A 17,696-nucleotide genomic window follows, 5' to 3' on the forward strand; every position below is an offset into this window, starting at 1 on the left:
CAACGCAGAGCCAGCCTGGTTTCAGTATCAGTCTGCTTTTATTTCCATATTCAGCTCTTTAAGGGAGACATCCTTTCACAATCTGAAAGGAGGAGGATATAGCCCGCTGTAGTGCTGCTTCAGCACACTAAAACACATCATACGAAAAATGGTTCTGTTGACTTTTCCCCAAACAAAGTGAACACCTGTCCATGCACTTGGGACATAAAAAGAGTCCTGGAACAGAAACATCATGTGCGTGGGTTTGTGTAAGAGATGTGAACTGATGAATTTCACTTTACTGGCAGTCGTCAAAAACTGCCAGTTGGCAAGTACTGCACAGGAGTCAGGAAGTAAATACTGGTAAGTAGTGGATTTAAAAAGAAAACTGAACCCTTAAAAAGAATTTAAAAGCAGCGCCTTTTCAGTATCTCTCTGCAGCAGGCAGCAAGACTTAAAGGCACTACAATGTGTCAGAATGGAGAAAATCTGATGCATCCACCCTTCCAGAGTGCAAGAATATGGATTAAAAATTCCAAGGTAGGCTTTCTGAAAACGAACAAACTTCTTTTTAGCACAAGATATGGCGGTGCTGCAGAAAAGAAAAAAAGAGATGAGTCAGTTACTGTGCCTTATACAAACAGCTCGACCTTAACCACAGATGCTATCTCATAAAAGGCTACAAAAGCATGTGTTTCACCTGTTCTTAAACAGTTTAAGTCTAGAAACTACGTAGCTTCTCTCCCTTCCATAAAAGATCTCCCACTTACAGGGCACAAACTACAAACTAGATCTAAATACATGTGAAAATATCAAGGCTATTAGTTTTTCTATAGGTACAAGAGGTGTACTGCTATTTTATTTTGGCTCCTTAGATACCAGGAAACTACTAACCAGAACTGTACAGTGACAGCTGCTAAAGGCATTCTTCCAGTCTCCACTTCCTTACATGAAGTCCTAAACATGACAGAGCAGGAATGCAATCCAGCTTTTAAGTCCTACATGAGTGCCTTCACACACTATTCCCTCCTGAACATAAATTTCAAGCTCTTCAAACGACCTCCTACATCAGCTGCTGAAACTACCCTGTTTTCAACACACAGCTATATCATATGAATTCACAAAGCAGAACTGGGGCAAGCACTGGATTAAATAAAGATTTCAGCAACAAGCAGTGACAGTGAGAAAGTGCTGCTACCCAAATTCTAACCAACATTTCTAGAAAGTGACAGCAGATTTTAAGTGGATATTTAAACATCTGCTCAAAGTTATATCAGCCTACAGTCAACTTGCTTTATCTTTAGCATAGTATTTAAAGCCCTGACCAGTATTAACTACCGTAACAATCTTACGAAAAGCAAAATTTCCATCTAATACTAACTTCAACTTCTCCTACTGACAACTTTATGATCTTGCAATGAGTTGTGTTTAAAAGTTGACCCTAGCTCTGTCACAGCTTTGATCACTCTGGAAAGATAGGGCATAGATGATATTCTGCTCAGTACAGCTTGTAAATCTCAGTCTGTGATCACTTCAGAATGCTTTTGTTTGCTCTAGCCACAGAAAAAACAAACGAACTCAAAGAACAGCACACACACCCACGCAACAAGCAGACTTAACCTTCTGAAACAAATTACTGAATCTATAGTGGCAGCTAATAGAAAAAGTTCCCCTCTACTGAGGGGTAAGCTATCTTACCACAGTTTTATTAGATTACTCTGGTTCTGCAAGGGTAATAATTTCTTCATTGATAAAAAATTCAACAGTCTCCTCTTCCCAGTCATCAACATTGCTGTCCAGCTCATCTGTGTCTACCCCTGGAATGGAGAAAGTGTTAACACTATCTCAGTCAAGGCAACAAAGGAAAGATTTGATGCTCTTGCTAGAAATAGTCCTTAAAACAGCACCGAAATAAGAACTATTTGTTGCTTTAAATCATAACAAGGACATGCTAATATAATTAAGTGACAAACAAGGCATTGTCTCTCACTACAAAGCCTGAGGATTTCTTTTGATTATACACAACACCTGAATCTCTTCACAGGCTTATGCTAAGATCAAGCCAATGCTTGCCTTGAAGCAGAAAGAATCTAAGTAAAACACAGACAGCACTATTTGAGTTTTGTCCTGTGCAAAATCAAAATCCATTGTGATTCAGGAGAAAAAGGAGAAAACCTTCAGAGAACGGGATAATAAGCTTTAGCAGGAAATAAAGAGAGAGAATGTAAATAAGTTATCACAACAGTCGTTACTTGGCAAGAAGTGGTAGTTATCAAGTTTTTACAAGTACTGTGTGTTGCTTACCTCCTCGAAGCTCTAAACGCTCATTCCTCTGCTCCATGTACAGCTCTTGTGCCATCTTGCGGTACTTTCTGAATTCTTCCATCATTGTACGTCTCCTTTCCACCAGCTCCTACAGAGGCAAGAAGAGGTTGGTAACTCCCACAATAAAACAAATCCATACAGAATGCATTTGTTAGCATGGCAAACTTTTTTTTGCCCCTCATGAACATACCTTCTACTGACTTAAAAAAAAGCAAAAGCTTTTATGTAATTTAAAAGTTGTTTTGATGATTTTTAAAAAGGTTTGTAATTTAAAGAGTGGCTAATACAGCAACTCACTAAGAACCCCCAAATTTTACCACCTTTGCTTAATGAGGTGGTATCACCAGTGACTCTCCAGATTCATTACTGTTTATCCTGAGTTTAGTGGCATCTGTCTGAACTACCTATGGGAACTGAGTCTAAACATCTGGATTAACATGAACACAGACGTTTGTTATAAAAGGTAAAAATCTAACTTACATATGAACATTACAACCTAACAACATGCAGGTTACAAGAGCTTCATCTACAGTATTATATTCCAAAATTGTCTTGCCTTTGAAGCTTTGGACTGGCTCAGGCGATCCTTCTGCTCGAATATCTTTGAGTATTTCTTCAGGTCCTTTTTAATTTGCTGTAAAACAGAATATTATTTCAACCAGGACATCAGACTAGCAAGCAATCATCGTATTCTGCAAGAATTCCTTTGGTAGGCCTAAACAGGTTTCGCATTTTTGGAAAATCTCTTTTCTTGGCAATTCCCCCTCACTATAATTCTATTTGTTCCTCCTGGCTTACAGAACATGAACATAAATAACATATGAACTGGCTTACAGAACACGAACATAAAGAACACTTCCATAAATATTCAGTTATGGAAGTCTGGACAGCTGAATTCAGGTTTGTTATTCTTTATACCCTCTCACTGTACCCTAAATTTAAGTACAACTGGCCATTATTTCTATTCCAAATTTAAAGAACAGCTAACATTTACAGTTGTTCCCAGAAATGAGGTCCCCTACAGCAATATTTTTTTTCCACAAGTTCAGGAAGAAAAGCAATTCCATAACTCTGTAACAGTTCAAACCTCATCCTTGAGAACAGGAAAGTAAACCTAACATGCATATACACTGAAACAATGTCAACAGGCATGTCAGTGGAATACACTACCTTTATCTGATCCTCACTGAGCAAGGTAGTTGGTCGTGGTCTCCACAGAAGCTGACAGAACCTGTCTTTATTGTTTTTCTGAAGTAGGCGGCCTTGGAAGGTCCATAACCAATATGCATTGTCCACCTGGAAGAGTAGTGCAATGCCTCAGTCAAGATAAGCTCTAACTTTACATTCTGGTCCTCACTCTTAATTTTTTTGTTTCTTTGTTTTTAACAAAATTAGCATCATTAGTCAACAGAAGTGAGATGCTCTTTTTGTTCATCTTTCCTGCAGAAATTAAATTCTACAGCAAAACAGAGTTCATTTGTTTCACTGAAGCTTTGCATAAAGTTATCTTCTGGATGATCACGACAGTTTAAGACTAAGCAAGCCCTTCTATCGTATTCTAAAAATCTCTGATTCTATAGGAAAGGATTACAGTACAGTGGCCGGAACCACATGAAAATAACAAGAGACAATGATTCTGTGTGGACCACACAGAAATTAAGTTCCCACACAGAGGATCAAGTTCCAAACAGATAAAGACAATGAGCATTCAGAAAAAGGAAACTTGTTTTAGACTTGTACACTGCCCTTCCAGAACTTATTTTTGGAAAACCAGCAAAGCCAATGGCGCAAATAAATACTGATGTTTAGAAACACACATATAAAACTGTGGTGCCAGGCACAAGTCGTATGACCAGTGACAGGTATCTATTTTTTCTTCCTAACCAATTGCCCTTGTCAATACCTCTGGAATAGGATGGAAAAGAAGAATGAATGAGTACCTTGTGGCTCCACCAAGACACAGAAGTCACGATGTATCTGCCTGTAGGATCCCATTCCACATCTGAAGCCGTATAGTGTTCAGCAATATTCATCATGGTGCAGTCAGATGTATCTACAAATGCTAAGGCACCGTTCATGCTACAAAGACAAGAGAGATTGTTTTACATGCTAGCATAGCCCATTTTTTAAAAAACAGATTTCACAAGCTACATCTTTACAGCTCCTCACTACAACGAGGAATCTTCTCAGCAAGCAACCAAGAAACAGGCTCATACCAGTAACATGTGCCTGTGGCTAGAAAACAATATGATGAATAAAACCAAAAATGCACATAAGAATGAAACCATCATTTTAATGTTCAGTGACCTTTAACCCATTTTACATCTGTTCCTAAAGTCACGATGAAAACATATAGCCACATTACAGCCAAAGTTTAACAATCATATGCTTTAAGGAGCGAATACCAAAATGCTTAGACATTTAAGGAGTGGAGTCCAAAACTAAAAATGGATTTTTAAGATGAACATCACTGCTTACTTGAAAGCATGTAAAGCCAAATACTATTCAGCTGGCTAAAGTAAGTTTTACTTGCTCAAACGTGACCTTTTTGATAACTTTTACAGTAGAGCTTTGTTGTAAGAGTATTGTGAAAGTATTATTGCCCACCAAAAGGCATGAGGTTTTGACAACAACAAATGCATTATGGGAGCCTCATCAATTATTTGGTGTTTAACAAACAGCTAAGAAGTCTTTCTAAATATCCGCTTTTTTGTTGAAAAGTTCATTCATCTTTTGATGTGGCAAAAATAGCAAGTAGAAGTTACAAAGGACATCATGAAACTGCATCTTGTTTTCCTTTATTTTGCAAAGACATACCAGAATTATACCAAGGCAACTGGGAGAGAGTTTTAATTAAGTAATTGTAATCCTTAATAAAGCCAAGTTCCTATCAGAATCCAACTGACAAATTACCACAGGTCAAAATTAACATTCTTTCACAGAGAGCCCCTTCAATACAAGTAAACACTCAGTAAGATTTTTTTCCCCCATTTAAATAACAAAAAATCGTATTAAAACATTCACATGGATAGCAAACACTTCTTGATGAGATACTCTAGTCTTTTTTCCTGCTTTAAAAGGAACGTGGTGTCCAGTAACTTGTGCAATGCTCACCTTCTGAGGCCAGCTAACACTACAAACTGCCCTTGAGGACTCCAGAATATCGTGTTCGCCTGCTGTTTGTCAAACGTTTCTGGGAGGAAACAAGTCCAGAAAAAGAAAATCTCAATCCAATGTCATCAGTTAGCTTACAAGCAGTAACTACTCCCATTCCTCAGAAGACGTTTCTGAACTCTGCAAGCAAGCCCTCACAACAGTCCTTAGCTCTACACTTCTGAAGACAAAACCCAGTAGATCTAAAACATCCAAAGCTAGCAGAAAAAGAAGAGTAGATCAGAAATCCCAACACCCAACCGGGAAAAAAAAGGTTGTCAAACGTTAGCCAAATAAGTCCGTGCTATTGCCTTGCACAAACTTCCCAAGACCACAAAATTATTCTGGCTTGTAAGCCTGTTACTCCCAGACCTTGGACTGATTCAATATGAAAACGGTTTAGCTGTCACAGAGGCCTAGATTTCTTGAACGCAATCTCATGCATGCATAGCACCTAATGCCACACTATCTACCACAAACAGCCACAATTTGAGTTTACTGCCCAGCAAAATGCTTAGCATCTGCATCTTTCACGGGTTTTCCGGTCACTTACTTATGAGTTCTATTTTCCCATTGTTTTTAACGTGGTAAAAGGAAACTGAAATTCGTGGAGTTTCTCCATGCAACACAGCAAACTTGCTTCCATTTGGTTCCCAAGCAAAGGCTATGATGCTTTCTGTAACAAAAAATAAAGAGGGGTCAAAACTCTGTCAATTATAAAAAGCTTTCAGTTATCAAAGAACACCAGGATGCTAAGCAGAGAGAACCTATCAGTTCAACTCAGCCACAAAGACTACCTTTTAAAATAAAGGTTGATAAGGCAAATGCAGGACATTATGGGAAGTGTTTTTTACGGGAAGTGTTTTTGGTCAGACACAACAGCTCCAAAATCTGCTACAGAATGAATACATTCATCAGACTTAACTTTTTTTTTCCCCCAAGCATTTTAAATTCTTTTTTTTCCCCTAAACTAAGCTACAAGCATGAACAGCAATGAAAGTTTTTACTTCCCAGATCTTACATAAGCAGCCCAGCAACAGGAATAGTATAGCTACCATCAGAAGTGTAAATATCTTGTCATCAAGAAGTGTCACATGTTGATGGGAACTTTTAACAAACATGCAAGTGTCTACCAAAAAAATGTTGAATAAAATAGTTAAAGATCGGAAGTGAGTAAATATTTGGAATTACCTTTCATTTCTACCACATCCACTGGAACCTGTTTCTCTCTCATGCGGAATATTTCAAAGTTGGTCACTACTCCCTGTGAAGGTCAAGATCAACTCATTATTCAGTACAGAAGCAGCAGAACAAACAATTTGTTTTTTAAATTGTCAGGCATAGGATGGCCTGTCAGAACTCAGGATGAGAACTGAGTCAACATTTCTTTCCTTAACAAGCAGATAAATACTGTATGCCTCATTACTGAACGCATTCTAAATCATTCTGTTCTGATAAATAACAAAAGAATTGCATACAACAATCTGTTTCTTTCAGACTGTTAAGAAACTTAATTAAAGCAGATAAACATATAGTACATTGTGCAGCATGACCTATGAACTCAAAACCGACTTTAGCAGTGAGTAGGAAAAGATCTAAGGCATCTAGCTCTCATTTTAAAAAACAGGTCCAAAATACCACTAAATTCAAAGCCAATCCTAGAGAGCCAAACGTATGTAATGTTTGCATCCACGTGATCCAAACTCAATAGTCAAAACTATTTTTATTTTTTCCATCATGTAATTTACAGTGTTCATACCAAAAAACAGTACTAAGAAAATTAAATACCAGCATGAGGTAGAACCAAGTTTTATGAACACAATCAGAATCCACATACCTGTGTGCCTTTTGGAGTCCTGTCTACCTTCACACACAGGTAATCCCCGTTCTTCTGCCAGTGTAGTTTACAGTCTACAACATTGAACAGATTCCGCACACGGATTTCTTGTCTAGCAGGCAGCTGCATTAAGGTCACTCTTGCTGGAATGTCTTTGTCCTCAGGCACCCAGAAAGCAATTATGTTACCACCTGGAGACCATGAGAAATCTCTACAAGAAGGAAATTAAACATAGTTCCATTTTAATTTGTAGTTAGAGATACTACAAACAGAAACTATTTTCAGCACTGTATCTGAGTGTTGTAGATGCAGATAAACAACTGAAGACAGTTTAATAACTTACATATTTATCATAACCTATTTTTAACTGCCAATTTAAGTCTGCAATATGTTCAATGTTATCAAAACAGCAAAAAAAGCACTAACTAGAAGGCACGAACCCTTCACTGTGTAAAGCCAGAAGATCTAAGAAACACGATTAAACCAATTAGCAATTCCCCTCTATTAAATTACACCGCAGACAATCCTTTTGCACTTGTGTACACTTAATTTTACTTTTGCTTTCCAAAAGGTACCCCAAAAAGCCACAGGAATTAAGTGTGCAAACATGCACAAAATCAGACTAGTTCCTTGCCAACAGGCAGCATACAGTGCACTGCTTTAAGCCAGCATACAAGTTTTAAGAGACAGTCCCTAACAAGCTGCATTCCAGTTTGGTTTAGTACACAAGGATCCTAAGCTAGATCCTTGATTAAACATTGCCACAAAGGGGACTTCCAAGCACAGTAGCTGTCACCCATGTACGTCAATAAGCAGAGAGCTTTCCATTCCTTTTTTTTTTGCCAGCTTGTCTAGACTGACTTCAGAACGAGACCATTTGCTCTAATCAGTGTAAAGATTCATCTCATCATAAAAAGTCTCTGATATAAAGACAAAAAGAGTAGTTATTTTTACAAAGGAATATACTCACCTTATCCCATTGATTTTCAAGCTTTTTTTGTCCAACAAACCCATAGACTAAAAGAGAAAATTGACAATTTTCAAGTTAGTAACATCCTTGCATATACACACATGCCTCTATTCTCATTAGAAGAGCACATAAGCTAGGAAACTGGACAGTGTCGAGAGATCAATTCTCCCCTATTTTATATTATGAACATACATATACCACAACTACTGATAAAATTAATCCTGTATGATGATTTTTATGAGTACAGAAACCCATATTATAACGCAAACACAGAACAAACTAGATTATGCTGCAATTTATAAAGTCTTTTGGGTATTCTGGCACTCACCTGCTACTGAGAGCTCAGAGGTATCACATAACTTTAATCATACTGACTCTTGAGCAGTATATTGAACTCTCTAGGGCTTTTAGAGCCACGGTGTGAAACTTTGTCAGGGTCAGCTAAAGTTTTTTCACCCAAGAAAGGTCAAGGGAAGAGCAAATATATTTATTCCCTTTTAAACTCTAGAAAGCATTATTACAATATATATTTTAAAACAGACACCATGGGAAATGTTGACATTGTAATGCAAAAAGCATTGTGCAAAAAACGTTAAAAAAACGCAACCAGAAAAACAAGAACTTACAGGTGTTTCATAGATACTGAGGGTATCTGAAGTCATTCGAGCGAAGAATTTACCATCATGACTCCATCTAAGCAAATAGAAAAAGAACATTAGATAGGAATTATCTACTTATTAAACAACATCTACGACTACTTGTTCTCAAATGCTGCTTTGCAACCTACTTAAAAATAGGCCAGTGAGCTGAGTTTTCACAGTGGAATCCTCGTTTCTTTTGCCCAGTCAGAATATCCCAGATGATAATAGCCTGAGGATCATCCGGCGTGTCCATCAAAGGGCTGAAGGTCACTAAATATCTACAAAGGAAATAATCAATTTCACTACTGAAATTCCATTTAACACATCAGTACAAGCAGGCTTTCATCCAAATAATATTAAAATAAAACGTACTTGCAAACAGCTCTTTCCCTACTGGGATTCTTGGAGACGAGGAAAGTTTCAAGACACAGTAATCCTTATCATCTCTTTGGCTGAAAAGCCTCTAGATTTATGTGGAAGTTCTCTCATACTGATATTACAAGAGGAGAATTCAACAAATACGTTGGTAGTTACTATATAGGTTTCCCCTGAGAACAGAACTGGTTTCAAACCAAATATAAATCCACCAGCCTTTGCCAACCTGATCTTCAGGTATGCTAGACATCTCCATTTATAGACAAATAATCGCTTCCAAATATCTTGCTTAAAAACCAGCAAAACAAGATACATCTCAGTCCTGAAATTATTGTAGCCTTTTCTAAAGAGCTCTTTAATGTGAAGTTTTAAAAAAATAATTTGAGTACTATAGACTTGGAAGATGCTACTCAACTAAATTTTTTTCAAAGAAATAGAAATCTAATACTCCAGACATCCTATCCAACTAAAGAGAGACAATGCCATTCTCTCAAATAATGAAGACTTTAAGGATACTTTATCAGCTTGGTTTTATAGAACAATTATTACAGATTATGTTAAGCATTTTTCCTGAAGTCAAAGCGAAGTCAGGTAGAGTTTCACTCATTCTAAAATGTATGAAAAGCAGCACTTTCAAAGGTGGAAGAGAACCGAAGACGGCAGTCCAGTAAGATCTGAAAGCACGGCAGCCAGAATGCATGCACTTCATGCTTTTGTTCCCTTACCCCAAACCAACATCAAACACCATACCTTTCACAGGGTGAGAAGTCAATAAGCTGTACTCCCTGGTGACTAAACCTTTGAATCTGCTTGAACTTCTCTCCACCCCAAAGTGCGATGCCCCTCTGGTGGAAGGTAGCCAGGTAGGTACCCTTTGGGGACCAACGTACATAGGTTTCTGTCCAGCGCTGCAATTAAAAAGAAGTTAAAATTAAAATGTATACAGAAAGATTTAGCTTCATTCAGAATTACTGAAGGGGGAGGACTTAATGTGTGGCTTGTAGCATCACACTTCACAAATCCACTTATTCAGTGAAGATCTCAGAATCAGCCATATGTTAAATTAATTGTGGATTTAAATTCCATGCACATAATGCACAGCACTTAATTCTTCATGTTGAAAACTGTCATTTGAGACCGTTTGATCTTACTGATCACCAAAAACATTTTGCAGGGACAGTGACAACCGTTGCAGGGTATCTGACAATTGAATCATCCCAACAGGCTTGGCGGTCTTTGTTGGATTTCAGCTCTGACAAGAACATGACCTTCTCCGAAGTAAGAGTAAGCAGTCTGAACCTCCTAACAACACTACAGCTCTTAACCCTCAGCTAAGTTAGAGAGGTATGAGCCATATAGATCACAGCCAGTAACCATGGTGATAAGCAAAGCTGCCTCCATCCTAGAACCACCTTTGTTTCTATTGTAGCACATAATGGTTATAAAGAAAATGTTTCTGGGTACCTGCAGTTTCCTTAGCAAGTGAACTGGCTACAGCACACAGGCACGCTAACTCTCCCTTTTATATAGCGTTACCAAACCAGCTATTCCTCTCCAGTACCTCTGCAGTCAGCAGAAAGGCAAAAAGTGATGAGCAGCTGCATGCTTAAGTGCATATTCAGCACCAATGAATAGTATTCCTCAAACTGACTTTGCATACGCAGGTCTTTCTGAATCACTTATAATATACAGATGGTGGAACTAACAGGCATCATGGAGAGGTAAAGAAAAGGAAAAACAGACATGCTAATTCCACATTTGTTTCACCTAAGCAGCTAAGTCTAATTTTAAAGGGTGTAATTTCACTGCTCCTCTTCCAAAGGAAGAAAAAGTATTTCAATGATGGGGGGGAAAAAAAAGACATTTTTAAAACCAAGAAAACTGTAACGTTATAAAATGAATGAGACTGACAGTGTATCGGCAATGTACAGCACTTCCAGGACACTCACTGCTCTGTCCTCAATTTGAACAGGTTCCTTGATATCATTCCAAAAAATGGAGGTCCGGTCTCCTGACTCAAAGATCACGCTATACTGATCCCTACAGTCAGGATCTTCCAGCCAGTAGCGCAGATTCCCCTAAAGAAAAACAAGAGGTCATTAGGGAGTCAAAGGCTAGGAAGCCTAGTTCTCCAAATTACTATCTACCTGGCAGGTAGAAGTCTGTCTTCAGAGAGCATGCAACTTCAGAGTCTTACCATTGCAAAAAAAAAATTTTGAAGTCAAATTAAATAATCCAGACTAGTGGTTACTTGAGACTACGAGAACAGATCATAAAAAGGTGGACCTTTAAGGCAGTTTGATGATGTTTAACACTTCTGGCCCAAATCATTTTAAACTTTCACTTTCTCCACAGGACATTTTACAAATCCAGTGGTAAGAAACACAGAGGTTGGCCTCAAACACTTAAAAAAAAGATGCTTTCAAAATTCTATTTTTAAATTACTTGTGTGAAGTCATTATTTACCCTCAGTTCCTCTGTGGAACTACTTAACACAACCTTTAAGTTCTTCCTGTCACTTTACAACAGTGAGAACAGAGGAGTACGTGATCACTACTGCTACTTTCATAACATCATTAACATATGTTGTTAATATTCACTTCTCAAAAAAACCCACAACCTTACCAAATCTTTAAAAGGCTGTTTCTCAGGGATTTCCCACTCATCACTGATTGTCATGTACCTGAAAGAGCAATTCAATTGGTTACACTTAGTGCAGATACTCTCTTGATTAGAATCCCAAAAAACTGTACAGACACATGATAGCTGCACTCACTTATCAAAGTCTGTGAAAAGGTTCACTCTGAAAGTGTGCTGCTTATCCAGCTTGTATCCATCTGCATTCTTCACGGCATCCACTGCATGAGATGGAGACATGTACTCCAGGAAGATGTACCTACGATGCAGGAATACAAAAGTATGTTCATTGGTGACTATGTAAAAGAATCATATCACAAAAAAATTCCACACGGTACAGATGAACTAGGAATTCAGTATCCAACATCTACAAAGTAGCTTCTCGTCTTGTCCCTAATCAATTACTGTAAAAATTTCCACTCTGACTACAGGCATACTTTATCAACATGGACTAGATCTGAATTAGCTGATATCCTTTCTGTAAGAGGGCTACAGTAGGTGAAAAATGTGAGTTCACAAAACTGTAATGAAAGCTAGTAAAAAGAGGCAAGTATGCAGCTCTTCCCAGTTGAATGATAGACCTTCTTTAGAATTCGCAAGCCTTGCTGTAGCTGCTCGTTTAGACCTTCAAAGCACAGCTCTTATTCTTCATTTACTTTCAACATAATTCAGCTTCCTCCTTGCCACTAACACAACCTGATTTATAACCCAGCAGACTCAGGAAGTCTTTTAGTATCTTGAAGTAACCCGAAGGAATCTTGAAGACTACCAGACACGGCCTCTGATATTTTCCCCTAAGTATTAGATATGCATTTTTCAAAACAAGCACTAGCAGCAGCACTAAAAGGTGAAGCACACATGAACACAGAGATAGAATGATTTTTCTCCTCGTGTTGACCTTACAGAAGTAAGGATCCCTCACCCCAGAAATCCCCCTTTTTAATGGATACCTCTCCAACTCCGGAAGATATGCTACTCCAACCTCAGTAACAAGACTTAGCAAAACCTAAATATCAGATGGATTTTAGGGACAGACACCAGACAAAAACTTTCCCGTCCCTCTCCCTCTGGGCAAGATCATTTCTGGTTAGCTTTCTTCTCGATTTCAGGTGCTGCAATTAACCTGGAACAGTGATCAGAAGCTGGCAAAACGGCCCTGGGGAGGGCTGCTGCAACTTAAGGAAGCTGAAGTCACTAATGTTAGCATAAGCACTGGCAGAGACAGAATATGGTATCGACAGTCCATTTTGCAATAAACAGTACATCCACTGCTGCCAAGTTTTAACTAAAATGGACTTTTAATCTATTTATTAACCACGGCAGGAAATTAACCAAAAAACTCATTTAGTACCGCACAGAAATTTGACTTCCAAACCCAGCTAAACTTTGTGTCCATAATTAACCTCCCCAGGCTGTAACTTAAGGAGTTACTAAGCTCCTCCGTTCCCTCAGGAACTTCTGCTTGTCGCTGAGACTAGATGTCAAGATTGTACAGGCTAAGGTAGAAAACAACAATGCCCATGGTAAGAGGCCACCATAAAAATTCACCATAAAGTACTGACATTAATAATCAAAGGTAAATCGGTCAGAGCAGCGTGTCAAACCTATTTCCAGCAGGCGTGATCGTGACTCACCCCTTTGTCTTGCCATCTGCTTCTGGGTAAAATTCATTGATAATTTTACCAAACTTGGAAAATATTTTGTGGATGACATTCTTCAGTTTTTCAAGTCGGTCTGGTCCAACCTGGGGAACGTTATCCACGACTATTACTGAGTCGATTCCGTCTGCTTCCTGCGGCTGGTCTTTCAGTACATCACCAAGTAGTTCTGCAAACAAAAAGCATACAAGAATTTGAGGCTCCAGTCTACACCATGAAAGAGGAAGACTGAAGGATGAAAAGAACAGTGACACTAAGAGTAAGACTTCAAATTCAGGAGAATGGTTCAACAATCATTTAAGAAACCTGGTGGTGAATGAAGCCTTTATCAGAGAAACAACTGAAGTGAATACAGACCACTTCAACAGTACCTCCTTGTCAAGAGACACGATTCCTCAGTTTCTTAACAAATTTCAAGGAATTTACTCTTGAAGCCTTTTTTTAAAGGAACACCTTACCTAGAGGACACCAACAGGCATACTAGTAGCTTGTTTCAAGAGTTGGAACTGACTCACAAAGTCCTCAACACCACTGACAGAGCAGACAACCCTCAGATTTACTACCCAAACTCTGACAAGTAGACTTACCCAAATCATAACCTGATGACTTCGATAAATTTAACACGCACCTCCCTTCCACATTACAAGAGCTTTAGCATAATTCAAAACGATCTTCCACCCTGGAAGCTCTGCATGCCTTAGCATCACTATAATTATGGCTGAGAACTCAAGTTCCATCAAAACCTTTAATTAAACATGAAAATGAAGGTGTTCTAAGTCAAGTCACATTAAGCACGCAACAAGTGAATGCGAGCACACACCTTTTCATACCCTGGATATTCTACAGCTACACTAACCCCCCTTTCCTACCATCCCATAATGGTACTTGCTGGTGGGGTAGTCTGTTCGGTCCTTGCATCGTCTGCTCTAAACCCACGCACACACTTCCCCACTTCCACTGGTACAAAAGAAGCAGAAGTTTTATGAATGAAGTCAGTTTTAGGCTGTGAAAGAGTCAGCTATCTGAACAAGTTGCAAAACAAGCCTAATGTATGAAACTTTTTATCCATGTTGAAAAAGGTTCACAGAAGTCTCTAACAACTAACCAAGAATGGCTGAAGATGCATTTACACTTCAGAACAAGGCGAGCAGTCAGTGAAGAGCGCACAAGGCAAAGATTCCGGGTTACGGACCCAGAAAAAAAAGGAGCACAGATACGTGTTGCAAATAAAGTAAGACGTGGTATATACTTGGAAGTTCAGACATTCTTTCAGGACTTTGCCAATCTCTGGGTAGCTAACGATACATGGAGTTGCGGATAGGTACTCGCTTGCCTAAGATTTCTGAGACATGCAGTGAAACATCTGCAGTGCTTACAAAAACTAAGGATTGAAAGAAGGAATTTTGAAAACTATTACAGCAAAATAACATGCACGTTTCTTATTCTAGAGTCCCATATCTTAGACTTTCCCTGCATATAAAACGGAAGCGCATCCCACAAGGAACAGCAAGGATAGTTCCACAGAAGCCTACAAGAAAAAAATAAGGAAGAAAAAATTTTAGGCACTAATAGTCATTTCTTCATAACCATGTCTCACAAAAGACTTCGTAGGCTGTAGACAAAGCAAGGAATACATAGTTAGATTCATGTGCTAGTAGACAATACCCTATATTGAATCAGAACTGTAATAGACTAAAGACCAATAACTGCATTGTACAACTCCTCTACCTTAAATTCAAAATTATGAACAAAGGGATCTTTCAAAGGGTAAGAAGCTGGTTTGGCCAGCTCTTTTTCCACCCACCAGAAGAGAGGGGTGTGGTGGGGACACAGCTATCTTCAGCTAGCAGAATGTTAAGGACCACACAGCCATTTTCTGAACTAAAACTTCTCCATTGCACCTGGGTGATTATCTGACACATTCTCTTGAACGTGAGCCAGCTGTTCCGCTATGCCAACACCATTCTGGAAATAAAAGAAGTTAAAATAACATCTGAGATGGTCTAATCCTAAAGCTGATTCACTTCTAAGTTGTTCTTGAAGAGGTAATGTTATCATAAGCATTGAGATAACCTTGGCTCAGTGACACTGATGGCCTGACGCTGCTTCTCCTGTGCAGCTCTCAAAGTAAGGCAAAAGGAATAAGGAAGCTCAAGAAGCAGCACACAGATGGAAAACCAGACCGGCAAGAGTGACTAAACCTAAACACTGTAATTCAGCCACTAACACTGTATTATTCACACAGCTGAAGAGTTAACTAGATTAATCCTAAATAGTAAAATAGGAGCGGACAGGAAATATGCCTCGGTTCTGGATACACTGAAACGAACATCATAAACTCAGATGTAGACAAAGCAAATAGAGCAAACACTTTGCTAGACAAAAAGAACCCAACTGTGTATTTGCAGAAAATTTTGCCAAAGTCTCTTTGAGATACAAAAGCACGTGTTCAAAGAGCTGTACAGACGATTAAAAATAACATATGTTCTTAATCTAAGATACTTTTCTACTTATTTATCAAGCTAAACGTAGTCCTGGAACACTAGAAAGCACAATTATCACTGGTATTCCACTGCCAATTGAAAGAGCCAACTGACTTAGAACTATCACATGCTTTAAGAAACATTTTCCCAGTTCTGACACACGTAACTATTACCAGACCCTATGAGGGCACTTCTGTCAGAGTAAGCACTGGCAAAACAGACTGAAGAACTGACATGGCTCATCAAGAAAAATGCTAAAATAGTTTTAATTCCCTTACACTAGGAGTAGCTATTTACATAATTAACTGTGTAGTTACACAAAGTTTAGCCATTTCAAAGAGCCAACATCCAACCCTATGAAAAGGCCCTGCGATTGACCTTTCTACTACTAACAATACGTTTTCCACGTTTTGTGGCCACAGAGCACCTAGGCCAGCTCTTCATGAGCAGTAAGTCACCCCAAACCCCCACTACTTATCTAGAGACTTTATTCGGGATGCGTGGAAAAGCACAAACCGACTGAACCAGGTTTGTAAGCAGCCAGGCAAGAATTTAAAGCCGCCGTCACAGCAGCTGACTTTAACTAACGGACGCACACAGACAGCACTCTCCTCGCTGCCTCCACCTCGCGAGGAGCTCCCACGAACCGAAGCTCAGCAGGAAATTAACGACCCGCGCTAATTAACCGCTTCCAGCACGAAGGCGCCGGGAGCTGCCAGCCCGGGCCCACGGCCCAGGCCCAGCTGCGGCCTCCCGGCCTCCCCCGGCCCGCACCTTCGTCGCTGATGTCGTCCACGAAGTCCTCGGGGTCGCTGAAGGAGAGCTCGTCCTCGGGCTCGGCGGGGGCGGCGGGCGCGGCCTCCCCGGCCTTGTCCTCCTGCGGCGCGCCGGGCTCGGCCGGCGGCTCGGCCTCGGCGGGAGGCTCGGGCTTGGCCTCGGCCTCCCCCCCCCCCTCCTCCTCCTCCTCCTCCTGCTGCTGCTGCTGCTCCTTCTCCTTCCCCTCCTCCGCCGGCCGGGCCTCGGGCTCGGCCTCAGGCTCGGGCTCGGGCTCCTCCCTCTCAGGGCTCTGGCGGCCGGACCCCGGCTGAGGCTCGGCCTCGGGGGGCTGAGGCGCGGCCTCCTCAGCGGCGGCGGCCGCCTGTTGGGCCTCGGCAGGCCCCGTCGGCGCCTCGGGCTCGCCTCCCTCCTCCTCCCCTTCCTCCTTCTCGTCCTGAGGCGGCGGCTCGGCGGGCGGCGGCCCGTCGGGCTGCTCCTCGGCCGGCCCCTGGGCGCGGGGCGGCGCGGGGCTGGGCGCCGGGGCCTGCATGGGGCGCTCCCGGCTCCGCCGCCACGGCAAAGGGAGCGCGGGAGGGGCCGCCAGGGCCATGTGCGCCAGGCCCCGGCGCCTACCACCTGCCGCCGGGGGCGGGGGGGGGAGGGAAAGGGGGGGTTTGGCCCGCCGTAGGTTCCGTACGCCGATGGTTTCGCCCCGATCCGAATTCTGAGGAGGCTGGTGAGTGTTTGGCTGCCCGCTCGTTGTTCGGCTGGCAGAGAAAAGGGTTTATTTCAAGCTTGCTGCTGCTGTGGTTTCCCCCGCTTCGCGGTGGTTGAGCCCAACATGGCGGCTCCGCGCAGGCTACCGAGGTGGGGTTCGGCCGA

At 40.8% G+C, this 17,696-nt stretch overlaps 1 protein-coding gene across 1 annotated transcript; it reads right to left on the bottom strand.

Annotated features, from left to right (window-relative positions):
* Window positions 1-19: 19 nt before the first annotated feature.
* Window positions 20-17,422, bottom strand: EIF3B (eukaryotic translation initiation factor 3 subunit B). The gene is made up of 19 exons (XM_035548830.2): window positions 16,833-17,422; window positions 13,552-13,744; window positions 12,057-12,176; window positions 11,906-11,963; window positions 11,230-11,358; window positions 10,031-10,188; window positions 9,052-9,183; window positions 8,891-8,957; window positions 8,265-8,311; window positions 7,295-7,505; window positions 6,649-6,721; window positions 6,011-6,133; window positions 5,419-5,497; window positions 4,245-4,383; window positions 3,475-3,600; window positions 2,861-2,938; window positions 2,284-2,392; window positions 1,678-1,796; window positions 20-571 (listed from the first exon to the last, which is right to left on the bottom strand). The coding sequence occupies exons 1-18, from the start codon at window positions 17,362-17,364 to the stop codon at window positions 1,693-1,695; spliced, it is 2,478 nt and encodes an 825-aa protein (XP_035404723.2). The 5' UTR covers window positions 17,365-17,422; the 3' UTR covers window positions 20-571; window positions 1,678-1,692.
* Between the last annotated feature and the right edge of the window lie 274 nt (window positions 17,423-17,696).

This window comes from Cygnus atratus, chromosome 15 (assembly GCF_013377495.2).
Source record: "Cygnus atratus isolate AKBS03 ecotype Queensland, Australia chromosome 15, CAtr_DNAZoo_HiC_assembly, whole genome shotgun sequence".
In the NCBI taxonomy this organism is placed as follows: Eukaryota; Metazoa; Chordata; class Aves; order Anseriformes; family Anatidae; genus Cygnus; species Cygnus atratus.